Source organism: Urocitellus parryii, chromosome 9 (assembly GCF_045843805.1).
Source record: "Urocitellus parryii isolate mUroPar1 chromosome 9, mUroPar1.hap1, whole genome shotgun sequence".
Lineage (NCBI taxonomy): Eukaryota > Metazoa > Chordata > Mammalia > Rodentia > Sciuridae > Urocitellus > Urocitellus parryii.
Window position 1 is genome coordinate 8,223,283 of NC_135539.1, and position 17,578 is coordinate 8,240,860.

Below are 17,578 nucleotides of genomic sequence, written 5' to 3' on the forward strand. Positions count from 1 at the left end.
TAGGGGGGCCAGGACAGGGTGGGGGACAGCCAGGTGGCTCAATCTCTCTCCCAGTCCCATCATGCTGCATGACCTTGGGCCCGTCCTGGCTATCTGGGCTTCCCAGGAAACGCCTGTCACAGGTGGAGGCTGTGAAGCTAAGTGGAGGTGACATGCTGGTCACCTGCTGGTACCTTCCAGGCTGGAGACAGCAGGCAGGGGCCTTTGGCCTGAGGCCAGCTGGCCAGACCCAGCAGGAAGGTCCCTCTCACCCAGGCCCACCCCAGTAATGGTATCTAGAGAGTCTCTGGGGACAGGCCATGGTCACTGCTGCTCCAGAAGAAGCTTTCTGCATCTACGTGCCGTGTAGGTACGGGAGGTCAAGGATGACTCAGTTCTCTTTCCCATCTTACACAACAGCAGTTGAGAAGGCTGATCTGGACACTAGGAGAAGAAACCTGCAGCCAAGAAGGCTGATGCCGTTGGAAAGTTAAAAAGGGAGACCCCAAGCTGAGAAGCCCAAGAGGGGAAGCCCCACTGCAGCCGAGACCCTGTCCTGGCTGGAGGAGCTGCAGATACTCCCAATCCGCGAGGTGTTCCTGAAGGGCCGTGTACGAGAGGAAGCACTCAGCTGCTGCATCAAAGTCGAGGAGAAGGTTCTTGTTGCTGTCACAGCACCAGTTGGTGGTGACAAGAACGGGAGGTGCCAGGGTGGTGAGGCTTTGCAAAATGCCTAGATGCTCTCCCACTGCAGATGTGCCAGGAAAGCTGCTAAGCCATGGCAAAACACCCCCAGACAGCGGGTGGGAAACTGCGAGCCAGCCTCACTCCAGGCCCATCCTGATCTTTCTCACCGGGCGCCACGGAGGCAAGAGAGGGGTCTTCCCAAAGCCGCTGAGCAGTGGCTTGCTACTTGGGTCGGCACCTCTTTCCTTTAAGCAAGTTCCTCTGCATAGAACACACCAGAAATGTGCCATCGCCACTGCCACAAAGGCTGATGTCAGCAACATGAAAATCCCAAATACCTCACTGATGCTTACTTCAAGAAGAAGAAGTTGGGGCTGGGGATGTGGCTCAAGTGGTAACGCACTCGCCTGGCAAGCACGGGGCGCTGGCTTCGATCCTCAGCACCACATACAAATAGAAAAAGATGTTGTGTCCACCGAAAACTGAAAAATAAATATTAAAAAATTCTCTCTCTCTCTTAAAAAAAAAAAAAAAGCCCAGACACCAGGAAGGTGGAATCTTCAACAAAGAAAGAGAAATACGAGATCACAGAGCAGCGTAAGGTTGATCAGAAAGCTGTGGACTCACAAATTTTACCCCAAACCAAAGCTGTTCCTTATCTCCAGGGCTATATGCCATCCGTTTTTGCTCTCACAAATAAAATTTACCATCACAAATTGATGTTCTAAATTTCTTACATAGAAACTAATTAAATAACTGATACATTAAAAAAAAAGAGGTGGTCAAGGATGGTCACAGCATTTCCAGGGAGAACTTTGAGGTCTGAGCTACTAGTCAGGCCAAGGTCATGTCCCTGGGTGAAACTGGGATGGAGCCCTGGAGTCTCCTGGGCCCCCTGGGGCCCAAGGCCATTACCACAGAGGACTGGTATCAAAGCCGCCCTTCTGTAGCCAGGGCCAGTGACTCTGCGGCTACCCTGGTGGGACAAGACTAGGACTCAACAGAACACTGCCTGGGCGGCATGGGGTGGGCTGAGGCCAGGGCAGCCCCCCCACCCCATCCACAATCCCAGTGGCCCCTGTACAGAGATGCATGTTTCAGAGCCAGGCCCCACAGCCATACAGCTCCTGGGCCACTGCCTGCAGCTAGCCAGGTGACCATGGCCCTACCCTCTCCAACCCTGTGCTTGAGCAGGACTCTAACAGGCCCCCTCTGGCCCAGCTCAGGGGCTGCCTGGGGCTTGTGAGGTGAGACCCCACACGACAGGGGCACCTAGAGGGAAGGGACTCTGCAGAGAACTGGTTAGGGGCATCCTTTGGGGCTGCTCTGGGAGGAAGGAGCTCCTGGTCTCTGAGCAGCAAGCACAGTCTGGATGGGACCCTGGGCCTTTCTGACCCCACTGAGGCTCCAAATCCTCAAGGGGAGGGGTGCCAAGGCCCAAGCCCCAGGGAACCATGGCAAGTTCCAAGAACCAATCCTCCCATCGAAAATGTAATTTGGAAACCAGCAAATCCAATAGGCCTGAGTGCCACAAGTGTCCTCTCAGCTCCAGCACCACACCCTGCATGGCTGTGCCCACCTAGCCAGCTGCCCACCCTGGCCTTGCTCCTGTACTTGACTGCCCAGGCTGTGTGGGGCATGAAGGCCTCAAGGTCACCATTTAGTGGCTTCCACTCAGGCTATGCCCTGAGTAGGCAGGGAAACAGGCTGCCAGCGCCCCTGCCTGGCTACATAGAGGATGGGGCAGGAGCTATTCTCAGGCTACCTTCACCCATGAACACCTCTGGCTTCTGGACAGAGGGCCAAGGACAGTGGTTGAGAGGGAAAGGCCCTACCCATCCCCCCAGGTACTCTACCCACCAGGCTGTGCAGCCAGCCTCCTGGAGCTCTGCCTGGGACGGAGCCTCATGGGAGCAGGGCCCACCTACCATGCTCCCTGGAACCTGGACACTGAGGCTGAGGGTCACCAAGCTTGGCTCAGCCGGGCCTCCTCTTCCTTTGCAGTCCTCCGGGTGTAGGCCAGGGGATGGAGGCCGGCAGCTCCCCACCACTCTGGCTATGGGAAAGGGCATCCTGTGAAGCACAGGCTCTAGACAGAAGGCAGAGCCAGGGGTCCTGCCCAAGTAGCCCTGTGCCTGCAGCCATCTGGGGAAGTCGCAGAGAGGCTTGAGGATGGGCCCCAGGCCACATCAGCCCCCAAGGTCCCACCTCCCGCCCCGGAAGGATAGCAGGAGCAGCTGCTCAGTCTGGTCAGGGAAGTCTCAGGACTGCTGTCCCCAAAGCCCTTGTGCACGAAGCACCTGCTGCACAGGTGGTATAAGGGCCACGCTGCATGTGGGAGGTAAGGCCAAGCCAGACCTGTACCTCTGTGAAAGCAGCATGGAATGAGGGCCTTGCTGAGAGGTCAGTGTAGGGGAGGGCACCAGGAGGCACAGCCTGGTTAAGGTCAGGCCAAAGCTGGTTTGTCTGAGGAGGAGGCTGGGGGCCAGGGGAACTGGAGGGAGAGGAGGCAGAAAAGGCTGGAGCCACAGGACCCCTGTTGGGGTAGGATGCAGGTTTCCTGCTGGGAGGACAGTGTGTGGTGGGGTGCCTCCAGGGAGCCAGCAGAGAGGCTGCAGGGCCACCCAGAGCAGGGTGGTCAGGGAGCTGGTGCCCAGAAACATTCTACAGCCAATAGTGCCACCTGCTGCTCATGTTGGGTGTCGCCCTGGCCTGGCTCTCCCTGGCCCCAGGATGGATGGGATGTGTTTCCTGGGGTGCAACCCAGCTCTGAGTGACCTTGGGACACACTGGGCAGACTGCTGCCTCCCTCCGAGGTAGATGTGGCAGTCTGACTTCAGGCACAGGCTGAGCTCAACCCCACACAGCCACCTCCCTGCACTGTCCCAGGAAGACCTAAGCTGGGACAGCTAGGAGGAGCAGATGTGGCCAGGGTCCCAGTAGGCACTGCCCTGGGCTCAGTCTCCCAAGTGTGGAGCAGGGACTGGGTTGGGACTGCTTTCCCTGGGGCTGCAGGCTCTGACTGGTTGAGATGGCAGGTTAGGGGTTGGCTGAGGGACCACTGGTGTGGAGTGGAGCTGGTATGGGGGACATGGAGGCAGGAGAGAAGCCCCCTCAAGGACTGCAGAGGTGAGGTGCACTGTCTGCACTAGCACCCACCCCAGGCCCATCCCGGACAGCCCCTCCCTCCAACAGGGCCTCATAAGAGACAGGGCCTCACTGTCTTGCTATTGGAGCACAGAGTCCAGCACAGGGCCAGGCCCGGAAAACAACCCTAGGCACAAAGGACAGATGAGCCAACAAAGGTAACAGAGTGCCTAGGGCTACAGGATCCCCCCCTCCCCGAAGGCTCCCAGATCACAGGGACACACAGGCCTGGGATGGCCCCCTGCTCTGTCCCCCCTAGAACAGGGACACATAGGCCTGGGACTGGACCCAGGAACCTCCAGGAGATCTGCACCTTAGTCATGGGGGGGGGGGGGATGATGGGGAGGAGCTGCTGGGCCCTTTAAGAGGCAGTTCTGCCCTGACTTCCCCCTCCCCCGAAGGAGGGGCCCTGCTGCCCAGCAACAGGAGGCCCTTGGTGTGTACAGTGTCCTGTCGCTTGGGCGACCAGGAGCTGCGTTCTCTTGAGACACTGTGGCTGGTGCTGTCCTGCTGACTTCCCTGCTGACTGCCAGTGACCCTCCCCCTTGTGCCCCACCCAGCCCCTGGCTGGGTGGCCAGCACCATGGCGCAGACTGATGTGCTACTGACTAAGGAGCCAGCCCCGCAGACTGTGCCACCGTGTGAGCTATCACCCAAGGTGTATGATGTGGCCTGCAATACAGGGGCCTATACGTCCTCAGGCCTGGCCACCACCGGCTTCCGCACGGCCAAGTACCTGATGGACGAGTGGTACCAGAACTTGTACGCCCACTACCACCAGGCCTTTGCGGACCGTGACCACTCAGAGCGGCAGCGGCATGAGAGCCAGCACCTGGCATCGGAGACGGAGGCGCTGGCCCAGCGCACGCAGCAGGACTCCACGCGCAGGGTGGGCGAGCGCCTGCAAGACATGCACAGCTGGAAGTCAGAGCTGCAGCGGGAGGTGGAGGAGCTGATCGCGGATACTGACTTGCTGCTGGCCCAGAAGCTGCGGCTGGAGCGTGCCCTGGACGCCTCGGCGGTGCCTTACTCCATCGCCATGGACAACCTGCAGTGCCGGGAGCGCCGCCAGCACCCGGACCTCGTTCGGGACCATGTGGAGGTGGAGCTGCTGAAGGTGAGCAGAGGACAGCACCTGCCGCCCTAGGGCCCGGCCCGACCTCTCCAGAGCTCTGGGAAGTGAAGCCTGGCCCTGGCCCCAGGGCCGAGTTTGAGGCTCCCCCTCCCAGGACGCCCTGCCCTGGACTTCTGTTCTCACAATGGAAACTCAGGCCAGTCACAGCAGAAGGCATAGGGGCGGGCCAGGAGCTGTTTGCGCCTGTTCATGCCACATGCCGCCCCTTCCTCACCTCCTGAGTTTCCCTTCTCTGAATGTTCCCTGTCTCCTTCAAACCCAGCATGACATGGCCTTGGGAGCCCCAGGAGGACTAACAGGCCTGGTTGCTGCTCCTGGGTCTGCAGAATTCCTGAGTCTCTCAAAGTCAGGGCCTCTGTATGCAAAGGCCTATGGCAACCTGAGATTCAGGGAGATAAAGAGCCAGTCCCAGGGCCTCAGGAAGCCCCTGCCCCAGCCCATACTCAGGCAGCAACTTGAGTCCCTCCCCTCCCACATTCTCTCCACATGCCCACCCACTCCCTCCAAGGGCCCCTGCGAGGCTGTCTGCCTGCTCAAGATTCCCTAACAAGAACACCAAGGAAGGTGCAGGAGTGGGGACACAGACCACAGAGGAGGAGGGGCGTAGAAACCCTACCAAACCCAAGTCACAGGGAAGAGGGTCCTTCACACACAGAACAGAAACCCACACTGGGCATGGTGGTGCACTCCTGTAAACCCAGCAGCCTAGGAGGCTGAGGCAGGAGGATCCCAAGTTTGAGTCATCTCATTTAATTTTTGAGGATCTTAATGAGATATGTCTCAAAAATTAAAAGGGTGTAGTTCAGTTGTAGAGCAAACCTGGGCTTCATCCCCAGCACCCCCCCCCACACTCCCCAAAAGGAAACCCAGCATTCCCCTCACATTCTTGATTCTCTGAGGTCCTCAGAGGGTAAGGCTAGCACTTTCAGTGCACTGGGTGGGCTTTGGGGATAATCTCAGAGCCTAGGGAAACTGTCTCAGGTGACCCTCCCCGCAGCCCCTAGAAGCCCCTGGCAAAAAAACGCCACCAAAAAGGTTAAGAAGCCCAGAATGAGCCCAGGAAGAAAGCTGGCTCACCCTGTTCTCCAGGAAAAATCAGTGGGGTGAAGGCTGACGAGGGACTGGACCTGAAGTTCTATAGGGATCCAGGGCCCATAGTAGCCTGTGCCTCCTCAGACCCTCACCAGGGGTGATAGCAGGAGGGCTGCTACTCAAGAGGGGTCTCCTCCTCCTCCAGGAGGCTGAGCTCATCAGGAACATCCAGCAGTTGCTGAAGAGGACCATCATGCAGGCTGTGAACCAGATACGGTGGGTCACAGTGGCCCCCAGGGTGGCCTAGGGATGGCCCTGTCTCCAGCCATAGGCTAGCTGTGGGGTGGGACATGGGGGTGTGTGACCCTGTGGCTCAGAGAGGGGAGGGGGCCACCAGGCCAGTCGGTAGCACAGGGCTGACAGTTTCAACCAGGCCAGCATCTGTTCTGAAGTCTCCTACCTGGGGGGCTGCTCCTGGCACTGCTGGCTTGTGAGGGCCCCAGGGACACCCTGGACAGTCCAGGTCCTGGAGCTGAGCTGGAGCCCATGCAGCTGGGAGGGGTTATGGTCCTGGTGCCATGCGGCTCCAGACCACCCTTCCCTCCCCAGGCTGAACCGGGAGCACAAGGAGACTTGCGAGATGGACTGGTCAGACAAGGTGGAGTCCTACAACATTGATGATACCTGTGCCCGCTACAACAACCAGAGCACCCAAGTGCAGTTCCACCCACACTCCACCAAGCTGGAGGAAAGGTGGGAACCCCAGGGCAAGCCCAACACCTGCCCACTCGCAGCTGCCCCTGTGGAGATCTGCAGGACTCCTTCCCCCAGACCCCAAATACTCTCATTGCCCAAGCCTCTTGGGCAGCACTCTGCTCCCGGGACCCACAAGCAAACAAGACCCCTGCTCCAGCCAGGCACAGTAGCATAGGCCTGTAATCCCAGCGCCTCTGGAGGCTGAGACAGGAGGATCCCAAGTGCAAAGCCAGCCTCAGCAAAAGCGAGGCACTAAGCAACTCAGCGAGACCACGTCTTTAAATAAGATACAAAATAGGGCTGGGGTGTGGTTCAGTGGTCGAGTACCCCTGAGTTCAATCCTTGGTAGCTCCCCGAAAAAAGACCGCTGACCCTGTGCCCAGCATCCGTGCAGTTAACACAGGGCCAGGGAGGCGCCAGGTTGCGTTTCCGCACGCGACCAGCAGAGGGCACGCGGCACCCGCCGGAGTCAACACCACCTGGGGTGGGGGGCGGTGGGGATGTGGCTTGGCCGTGGGGCGAGGGATGGGGCGCCATGGGACGTAGCGGGGCCTTGGAATCTCGGAGAAGGACACATGGGGACGAGGTGGAGTTACCAGGACTTGCTGGGTCATGGGACCGCGGGGGCACCGAGAACGCTACAGGGAGGGGCTACAGGGGCGCGGGGGGCACTTGGCGAGGTCACGCGGGGCGGGGCGGGAGAGCACGCGGGAAGCGCCAGAACGGTCCGCACAGTCCACCCGACCGACCGGCCACGTCCCCGCCCGCAGCGCCTCCACGCCCGAGACCTGGGCCAGGTTCACTCAAGACAACCTGCTCCGCGCCGAGCGGGAGCTTCTGGCCTCGGCCAACTTGCGGACGCTCATCGACGCAATCCTGCGGGACACTAGTGAGGACCTGCGGCTGCAGTGCGACGCCGTCAACCTGGCCTTCTCGCGCCGCTGCGAGGAACTGGAGGACGCGCTCCACAAGCTGCGGTGCCACCTGCACAAGGTGGGGGTCGCAGGGACATACCCGCCTCTGGGAAGCCTACCCTGTCAAAAGCGCCAGCCCGGACACACCCCCGCGTGGGCACTCCCACTCCTTATGGGACAAGTCCTCCCTGGGACACGCCCACTCCTGGAAATTCTTGCCCCATAAAGAGAGACTGGATCCTCTGCGGTATGCCCAGCCATGAGGGGCCTCCTCAGCCTCCTCTGCCTTCCGGGCACCGCCCCCTGCCCCTGTGAGACCTCAGAAGCAGGCATTCACATCTCACTCCTTAAGCTGGTGTAAAACCAGGTTCCATTGGAAGTTCCAAGTTTCTGGGTGGCTGACCAGCAGTGACAGCCTGCAGGGTGGGCTGGGGTCAGGAGGTGTGGGGCACAGTGTGTCTTGGCCTCTCTCTGACCCCAGGCACTTAGCGTGGCCTTTGCTTGCCTCCATGTCCCAGGGTTGGGGCATGTTGACCACCAGGGCTCTGGACTCTCAGGCCAGAGCTGGGATGTAGCAGGCTGCACTGGGTGCCCCTGGATGGGGCTCCTGCTAGACACAGCCCTGAGGCTGGGGTCTCCAGCCAGGCCTGGACAGCGTGGCCAGGGAAGGAGGAAGTGCCCGGGAGGGAGAGAGGGCAGCCTGCAGGTGCAGGCCTGGCTCAGGGCCATGACACTGTCCTCTGCAGATCCTGCGGGAGATCACTGACCAGGAGCACCAGGTGGCAGTGCTGAAGCAGGCCATCAAGGACAAGGAGGCCCCGCTGCGCGTGGCCCAGACCCGCCTGTACCAACGCTCATTCCGGCCCAATGTGGAGCTGTGCCGGGACACTGCCCAGTTCAGGTGCCCAGAGTCTCTGATCTCCCTCAGCCATTGAAGCCTCTCACACAAGCAGATATGGACCCTGGACGTGATCCTGGGTGGGGCTTGCATGTCAGGGTTCCATGTCACTCGGGGCTGTCTGATCTTCCTGCAAGGGACCTCAGGGCCTGACAAGCTGAACTTCTGAGGCCACAGGCCCAGAGGAAGGCCCTGCAGGCCTGTCTGCCCACCCTGCCTCTCTGCTGTAGAGTGACTGTTCCTTCTGAGGCATGAATGGGTCACATGCTTGTTTTCCTAGTTCATCAAGTCCCAATTGCCCTTCTAACATGAGTCCCCCCTTCTTTCTCCTTCTCTGTCCTTCAATTTGTTCAAGAAACTGGAGGCCTCAGCAGGTTCCAGTGGTGGGTACTGTATCCAGTCATCAGGGATTGAGCCTGGTCAGCTGGCTACTGCTTACCATGGCCACTTGGTGCTGCTATTGCCCAGGGTCTTGCAGAGCCCAGGGCAAAGGCTCCACTTCCCTGCTGGGAGCAGCTGGTGGAGGTCCTGCATAACTTGGAGAGAAGAGCCTCTTCCTTCACACTGTGGCCCTTAGGGCTCCACCCCAGGGCATAGCCCTGGCCCTGTCTTGCGTGCCATAGGGTCAGCTTCCCTGTGGGTTTCCTGCCTGCCCAGAGTCCCCAACTTCTGGAACTCTGCTCCCCACCGAGCACCCACTTATGCGCCTCCGCCCACAGGCTGGTGAGCGAGGTGGAGGAACTGCACATGTCCCTGGATGCACTAAGGGAGAAGCTCCAGGAGGCAGAGCAGGCATTGCGCAACCTGGAGGATACCCGTCTGAGCCTGGAGAAGGACATCGCCATCAAGACCAACAGCCTGTTCATCGACCGCCAGAAGTGCATGGCCCACCGTGCCCGGTACCCCAGCGTCCTCCAGCTGGCCGGCTACCAGTGACTGCTGCTGGCACCCGGTGGTACTGTGCTGTCCCAAATAAAAAACATTTTGATTTTCTGCAGATGCGTGTGGTCCAGGGTGGAGTCCAATTGCTGTCCATCTGTGTAGCATCTCCCAACCTGTACAGCCAGGTTTTGCCTGTAGACCCCATTGTCCTGGCCTGGAGAGATGAGGGCCAGTGGTCCTATGCTTCAGTGGACATCATCAGCCTAAGTGAAGACAGAGGCTCTCTACAACCCAACTTCACTGTTGCACTGTCCAGTCCAGAGCAGGGCTGTCCAGCTGGGCCTTCCCCTCCCCTCTGGGCTGGCTTCTTCCTGCCATCTCTGGCCTTGGGCATCCTGTTGGGGTCACCTCATGGCTCCTTCCCCTACACCCCAGGCCTTACCCTCAGCTCCTGTATCCTCAGGATGGGCTGATCCTCCCCAGCACCCTGCCTCCATAGGACCCAGGAAGGGGGCTGGTCATACCCTGAAGAGTGGGGAGGAGGCTCTTGTCTCTGAGGCCCAGGCCCACAGGGTGCTAGTACTGTCCTACAGGGAAAGGGGAGAGGAACAGAGGTGCAAAAACCATCTGCACATGGACACCTAGCCCCAAGAGCCTGGGCTCTGCTGCCCCTGCCCCCACCACTTGCTGACCCCTACATAGGCCACTCCAAGTCCCTGTGTAGACCCCTGCAGTCACAGACCCCAGGAGAGCAGGCAAGTGCAGAGAGCCTTCCTGGGATCATCATCCACCAGGATGGGGATGGGGCGCCTGAGTGGGAGCAGGGCAGGGAGGGCTTCCTGCGGGAGGCCTTGGCTGCTGCAGTGTGGACCAAGGCACAGAGCCTGGGTCAGGGGAGGAGGTGGAAATGCTGGATAGAGAGAGTCCTGAAGCCTCTTGCCCTCTTTGGCATTCTTCTGGGCCAGGCCCTTGGCTCCCTGGACTCTCACTGCCCACTGAGGGGGAGAGGCAAACATGGCCTAGGCAGCAGCCTTCTGCTTTCTGTGCGGGTCACTCTCACATAGCTGCCCCTGCCAGGCCCCACCCAGCCTTTGCCTGGCAGCCCTGCCCTTTCTTCTGCAGCCTTGACACCTGCAGGGGAGGGGCAGCAAGCATGGGAGGAGCCTCCAGGTCTTCCCTTCAGTAATGTTGCCTCCTGGCCCCACAGAAACCACTTATCATGGCTTGGTCACCACGGCGACAGCCAGAGCCCTGCTCTTGCTCTCTAGTGTGCCATTTAAATTCACTCTGGGTGCTGCCACCATGAACCTCCAGTGGGGGGACAGTCCAGGGATTCTGGGGCTGGCAGAGACTTGGAAGCTGTGCCTCTCAGCAGTACATGGAGCAGGTGGCCTGTACCCCTCTCCAGCTCATGGGTAGGGGCCCAGGAGCACCGCCAGCCATACCACCGTGAGGGCTGAGGACTGTTCATGTCATGTCCACACAGTTCTTCAAAGCCCCTGGAGGCCACCAGGCAGGACCTGGAACAGTGACCCCTCAATAGCCTGCAATCCCTGCCTCCTGGAGTAAACACCCCAGGGGCCAAGTGGCTGGGGTGGGGTCACCAGTTCCAGACCCTTGAATGCCACTACCAAGGGGGGAGTCAGGCTGCCTACCTGTCCCTTGTCCTGTCACTCTGTGCAGAGCTGCTGCCCCATGTTGGCCAGGTGCTGGGGGGTGAGACACTCTCTGCTGTCCCACCACGCCTCGCCCCTCACCGCTAGTGGCAGATCATCACCAGCTCTAGCAGCAGAGTGTCTGCGAAGAGGCTCAGGAGATAACAGCCCCTCTGGGCCTCTGCTGCCAGCCTCATTATCACCTGCAGGCTCAAGCTGCTCTGCGCACCCTGCCCATCAGCACACAGGGCCCTCGTCCCTGGTGTGGGAGAGCAGCAGGCTGCTGGGCTGAGGAGTGTGGGGGTGTGGGGGCTGTTCCTGGGTGAAGCTCTTCACCCCGAATGCTGGGGTGGGGGTGGCTCAGGAGGAGTTACTCTAGTCACACTGTGTGTTCCGGCTGCTCAGGCTCCCGGGGCCACCGAGGGTTTGTGTGCATTTGACCCCACACACCCGGGCTCCATGGCAGGTGAGCCACATCTCCAGGGCCTGGTTTTGCAGTGAGGCCGATGGCAACATGGCAGTGGGATGGGCTTCAGCCTGGAGCTGCCTGGCCGGACCACTGGGGTCTCCTACTCTTGATGAGTGCCCTTTAGACTCCCGGATTGTCCAGCCCCTCATCCCTGAATCCATCTGGTCACAGAAGGTCCCTCTGTGGATCCCCTTCCTGCTGAAGAGATCACACAGGGGTCCTAGGGAGGGTGAGAGAAGCTCCAGGTGACTCAGGCCTCCACAGTAGCCAGGAGGACAGGTACCCACCTTGAGCTGCTCCTCTGCCCATAATGGGCCCAGCTTGCTTCTCCTTGGACAGGGGACACTCTCTGCCACCCAGGGGTCTGCTAGGACCCCATGGCTTTTCTTGATCCCAGGAGGACAAGGGTGGAGAGGGAGGGCTGCTCCCAGCTACAGATTTGACCCCCCCCCCCAGCTCTCTAGTGACCCTGTGCACTAGAGTCAGCTTTGCTTCATACAAAGCATCATCCAGCCATACCTGGACATAGCTTCCTGGCAAATCAAGGCATCGCGGCCCCCTTCCAATCGCCTGCATTCCCCTATCTGTGCACCCCTGACCAGGCCACATGGTTGCTCTCATAGGCAGCAAAGAGCTGGCCCTGGACCGACCTTAGGGCCTCTGGCTACAGAGTCCATGGTCTGTCCTTCCCCGGGATGGCCAGACTTGGGCAGCTGTAGTGGACTCCGACTCTATGCATGTTACCCCAGAACCCATACCAACTGTCTGCACTCAGGCCACCCCGGGGTGGGGGTCATGGGCCACAGAGCCCCCAACCTCCTAGGCACCAATAGTGTAATACTGACACCCTCTGAGCCCTGCCTGCTGCCTAGGTAGGTCCAAGTGTCCTCCTGGGGACACTGGCTACCCCTTGCCAGTGGAGAATCCCAAGACCCACAGGGGTACTGACTGCAGAGGTGTCAGGGTACTGAGCCTGGCATCTGGCCCCTCCCTGCTGACACAGGCTCCCATTTCCATAGGAAGAAAGCGTCACCCTCCCAGGATCCTGGCAGGTGGGGGCAGGGGGGCAACCAGCGGGGACACAGAACCCCCTTCCACAACACTGCAGGATGTCTACCTCGGGGACCATGACGCCCAGCCACGCTCTCCAGTTGTCATGGAGATGACAGTGTCCGTGTCTGAGCTAGGGCTATTTCTGTCCTGAGACTCATTGTCCTGCCCCCGCGGAGTCACCCTCCCTGCAATGGCCCCTCCCTGCAGAGCCCCAGGGTGCATGTGCTGCCCACTAGCTCCTGCCCAGACACTCTCCCAGGCAGGGTCCAGGAGGACTGGGCCCCCGAGGGCCACCAGACCTGAGGGGCCCCAGGCCCCTTCCTGGGCTTTTTCTCTCCCCTTGAAGAGGTTCTTCATCCCCACTGGCTCTTGGGGGGTCCTTGGCCAGCCCCACAAAGTTCAGGGTAAGGGTCCATCTCTCATTGGGGGCAGCTCTGCTGGTATCGGGAGCACTGAACAGTGGTGGGGAGATGACCCTGAGCCCTGGTACATGGCTGAGGCTGGCAGTGTCCTCTGAGGCTGGAGTTCACCATTTTGACCAGATAGTGACCTTCTCAGCCACTCCAGAGCTGCCATTGGTGCCCAAGTCTCAGAGACAAGGATCCAGTGTTCGGGAACCCTAGGACCTTCAGCACTCCAAGGGCAATGCTGGGGCAGCACAGAGAAGCCCTGTCCACCCCACCCAGCTTCTGTGGGGACATGGTGCCTCCTGACGTCTACAATCCAGGCGAGAGAGCCACTCGGGGGGCTGCAGGCCAGGGTGGGATGGGCGAGTCAGTCATGGGGCTTCAGATCTTCACACCTTCTTCTGTGTTGCCACAGCCCACAGTGGGTGAAGACAGCTGTCCCCAGAGGGGGCCACCAGGCCCTGCTGGGTGCCAAGCTGGGGTGTGAGCTGTCACCTCTGAGGCCAGCAGCCCTGCGCTGGCTTTTGCCAGCCTTCGACAGCCCCTGCCTACCCTCCAGCCTGCAAACACCCACAGCTGGGTCTCCCATCCCCCACCACTGCCTCCCGCTCTTCTCTCCTCCCTGGTCATCAGTGTGGACAGCCAGGGGGCAGGCTGGTGGGGGAGCTGGGCCAGCCAAGCAGAACCAGCAGCCAGGGATGGGCCACCCCAGTTCTCAGGCTACTCCTGCTGCCTCTCCAGCAGGCAGCCTGGCTCAGGGGGAGTCAGCCCTGGGGAGTCACCATGTCCCATGTCCCAGGTTGTGGGGCCAGGGCCCTGTGTGGAATTGATCTTTGGCTAACACTGAACACAGCCCTACCTGCCACTGACTGGGGAGGCTCCACTGCTGGGGGTGGGGGGCATGGCACCAAGGGGCACTGTCATTATCCTTAAACGTCTGTCCTCGTGCCAGGGCTTCTGGGGGTTTCATGGAGGAGTAGGGGCAGACACCACAGACCCCGAACACAGTCTACTCTCCAGGGCTCCCTCTGTCCATGGCCAGACGCTCTCTGTGTCACCAGGTGGGTTGGTGGCCCAGATAGCCTGGTGCACATGGGGGCCATGGCCTGGGCCCCCCACACTAACACGTGGCCTTCAGCACCCTGCCCATGCTCTGCCTGCTCCAGTCATCCCTCCCCAAACAGGGAAGCAACCTTGGTTTCCTGTGGGGAGCAGGCTCCAGCCTGAGGCGCCACCCACCAACCTGCCTGCCCAGGCCACCCCAGGCCCCTGCTCATGAGGGCCACTAGGTTGGGCAGGAGGAGCTGGAGCCCTGGCAGGCTGTGCAGCCCTTTGGGGCAGGTGACTGGGGGAGGCCTGGCAGTGGGCAGGGGGCTCTGCCTGCGCCTGGCCCAGGGGCAGTGTGGAGCTGCCCTCCGCCCGTTGGTCTTGGCCATCCCGGGAAGCCGCAGGCGCCAGGCAGTGTGAAAGGCTCCTTTCACAGACTGCTGCAGGACTGTGGGAGCTCACGGGGCTATAGCTGGTAGCGCTCGCCGCTGAGAGGTAACCGGACTGTGGGTTGTAGCAGATAGGGGTCCCCAAGCTACTGGGGCAGGCTGTAACCCCCATAGCTGTTCCCCACCCATCTGCCTGGTCCAGGGTGCTCTGGGCTCCTGGACTCTGGGCAGTCAGGGTGCTGCAATTGGGGGAGCTGCAGCTTGGGAGGGCAGGGTCCACAGGGTGCACTGGGCAGAGCAGCCCTCAGGCCTTGGCTGGGCTCCCACTGCAGCCCTGAGGCCCTGACCTGACACACTAGGGGCTCTAGCAGGCTCCTTCTCAGACGCCACTCTCCCCCACCCCAGGTCTGACCAGGATGGCAGCCCCCGCCCTCATGGTCCTGGTGCTTGTGCTGCCTGCAGGGGCCTGGCCTAGCCTGGGCCTGTCCAGGAGGCCCTGTGTGCACTGCTGCCGTCCACCATGGCCCCCTGCTGCCGCCCCTGGCCCACACATCCCTTTGAGTGAACAGGCCCCGTGGGTGGGGCTGCCCCGTGTGCGGCCCACCATTGACATCTCTATCCTCAAAGGTGAGTGTGCACAGGGGTGCCACCTGAACCCAGCCTCTGCCCCACAAGCAAGAAGCAGGCTGCTCCGGGGGACTGAGTGGGTGCTGGGACTCTGGGGCAGGGAGGGTCCTGAGGCTGGACAGCAGGCTGTGCTTAGCTCAGACCTGGGTAGGAACTTCCCGGCTCTTGCTCTGCACAACCCAGCTCAAACCCTCCTCTGCAGCTGCCTCAGCACGGCGGCCCCTTTGGCGAGTGGTTTCTCACTGTCCTGAGAAGCAGATTGGGGCCCTTACAGATGAGGAAACTCAGGATGGGGAGAAGTGAGGCCATGGCCTGGGTGGCCTTGAGGCCTGGAGCCCCAGCCTTGGACCTGGCATGGTAATGGGGCCTGCGGGCGGCGGGAGGTGGGGACCGCGCTGACCCAGGCCCTGCTTGCTCCCTGCAGGAGAGAAGGGTGAGGCAGGGGCCAGAGGTCATGCAGGAAGGAGCGGGAAGGAGGGTCCCCAGGGCTCCTGCGGCCTGCAGGGCCACAAAGGCCAGAAGGGGCAGATGGGGTTTCCGGGTGCCCCGTGCCAGCATGCCCACGTGGCCTTCTCTGTGGGTCGGCGTGAGGGACTGCACAGTGTGGAGGACTTCCAAGCAGTGCCCTTTGATATGGAGCTGGTCAACCTGGACGGCACCTTCGACCTGGCCACGGGCCGCTTCCGCTGCAAGGTGCCGGGCATCTACTTCCTGAGCCTGCACGTGCACACCTGGAACTTCAAGGAGGCCTACCTGCACATCATGCTGGACCAGCGGCCCATGGCCGTGCTGTATGCACAACCCAGCGAGCGCAGCCTCATGCAGGCCCAGAGCCTACTGCTGCCACTGGAGGCCAGCAGCACCGTCTGGGTGCGCGCATGTTCCACCGTGACCAGGACAACGCCATCCACGGAGAGCCCGGGGACCTCTATATCAAGAGGTCAAGCCGGCTAGTGAGCTCTAGCTCATGGTCCCGTGGCCTTCACTTCCAGACCTCTGCCCAGTGCAGGGATTGAGTGGCTGAGCACTGGTGTGTGGGGAGAGCAACTCAGCACTTGGCCTGTCCTTGTGAGGTCTTCCACAGATGGAGTGGCCACACCCAGTCACAGGGGGCAGAGGGATATCATGGGCCTGGTCTACCATGGTGGCTGGGTGCCACCGTGGGACCTGTTCTATCTGCTCATAAAGGCTATGCCAGGCCCCAGGGCCACACACGGGCTTGCTCTTTGTTGGGGGTTCAGAGGCACCAATGGGGGCTGGGCTGGGCTGGGGGAGGCCAGGGGTCGCAGGAAATTGCTGGTCTTTGAGGGACCAGATTCCAGCAGAAGAAAGACAGCAAACTTCCTGGGGTCAAGGGCTGCACGAGCAGAGAGGGGTGCTAGCCAGGGGTGGGAGGCTTGCCCTTGGGGTGAAATGTGACTGAGCACTGTAGGGCTGCTTTTCTGGGTCTCCAGGGTCCCCCGTGTCTGCAGAGGGCTGGGCTGGGGGGAGTTGGCACTCCATGCCGCAGAGCTTGGAGCCAACCCCAGGTCACAGGTGACTTGGCCAAATCTGTGGGAGCAATTATAGGGGTCCATTTGGGAAAGGAGTGTGGGCTGTGTCTCTCTTTCCTGCCCTTGGGGTCTGGCCAGGCTAGGTCCTGGGAACCTCCATCCGCCCCCAGGTCTGGAATCAGACTTTGCCTGCCACATGTCCCCGCATGACCTTCCTAATTTCCTTGGCCCCTCTGGCCTCTCTCCTGCTCTGACCTCCTCCTCTCTGGGGCCTCCTTGTGTCTCTTCTCAGGGGCTCTTCCTTCTCCCCATCCCTAGCCTGTGTTCTCTGGCAATGAGACCACAGGGCACTGGCAGGAACAGCGTCTAGAATCACCAAATGGCTGAGCTGGCTGACACTCTGGGAAGGCACACAAAGCTGCAGGCCAGGGTCTGGAAGGTGGCAGAAGGCAGCTTCTGGTGGCCAAGGAGCCCCTCTCCCCTTGGGAGGCACTAGTGCTAGGTTCCACGGACGCTGGCCCCTTGGGCCTTGTCCATTCTGGAAGGCCCCTGGCCTGAGGAGTACCCTTGTCCTCTCTTGCCCTGGCCCCACTCTCTGCCTCCAAGGGCCTCTGACTGGGGTCAAGAGATGAATCCCAACCAGCTGGGACTTTCGTACCTCGGCCCAGGAGGCCCTGAGGGGACAGGCTCCTCCTTGGCCACCAGGGCTCACCCCAGGAGTCGGGCCCCACTTGCCCCTTACACAGCATGACCTGGAGAAGATTCTCCTATTCTCCTGACCTGGTGTGGGGGACACAGCTGGAAATAGCAGCCCTCCCGGTCACCATGGGGCCAGTGGAGGGGTAGACGCCAGTTACCTCACAGGCCTGCAGCCCTGAACCAAGGCTGGAGCCAGAGCCAGTAGTCATTTTTTCCCTCCTACCTGGTGGCCCAGGTGCAGGGACAGTGGGCAGAGGTGGCAGGAGAGGCAGCCGGGGCAGGGAGGCAGAGCTGCAGAAGGTTGGCAGC

The 17,578-nt window shown here is 60.9% G+C and overlaps 2 protein-coding genes and 1 pseudogene across 3 annotated transcripts; all 3 read left to right on the forward strand.

Moving 5' to 3' along the window:
• The first annotated feature begins 708 nt into the window (after nucleotides 1-708).
• On the forward strand, nucleotides 709-1,394 carry LOC113180399 (large ribosomal subunit protein eL6-like; annotated as a pseudogene).
• Nucleotides 1,395-4,396: 3,002 nt separating this feature from the next.
• Nucleotides 4,397-9,484, forward strand: Tekt4 (tektin 4). 2 transcript variants are annotated; one of them, XM_026385655.2, is made up of 6 exons: nucleotides 4,397-4,930; nucleotides 6,186-6,256; nucleotides 6,590-6,733; nucleotides 7,507-7,729; nucleotides 8,397-8,551; nucleotides 9,268-9,484. In XM_026385655.2, exons 1-6 carry the CDS (start codon nucleotides 4,397-4,399, stop codon nucleotides 9,482-9,484), a joined length of 1,344 nt encoding a protein of 447 aa, XP_026241440.2. The 2 variants fall into 2 exon arrangements, with proteins under 2 accessions (XP_026241440.2, XP_077659009.1); XM_077802883.1 differs by having other exon boundaries at nucleotides 4,397-4,915.
• Nucleotides 9,485-14,866: 5,382 nt separating this feature from the next.
• Nucleotides 14,867-16,093, forward strand: C1qtnf8 (C1q and TNF related 8). The gene is given in 3 exon segments (XM_026385220.2): nucleotides 14,867-15,077; nucleotides 15,502-15,950; nucleotides 15,953-16,093. Coding segments are annotated over 3 exon segments (801 nt in total).
• The last annotated feature ends 1,485 nt before the right edge of the window (nucleotides 16,094-17,578 follow it).

What these genes read in the sequence shown, in the direction of transcription:
- Tekt4 (XM_026385655.2), top strand. Translation starts at nt 4,397, where the DNA reads ATGGCGCAGACTGATGTGCTACTGACTAAGGAGCCAGCCCCGCAGACT. An exon ending in TCCACCAAGCTGGAGGAAAG is followed by an intron (nt 6,734 to 7,506) that starts GTGGGAACCCCA and finishes CCCCGCCCGCAG; the next exon opens with CGCCTCCACGCCCGAGACCT. An exon ending in CGGGACACTGCCCAGTTCAG is followed by an intron (nt 8,552 to 9,267) that starts GTGCCCAGAGTC and finishes CTCCGCCCACAG; the next exon opens with GCTGGTGAGCGAGGTGGAGG.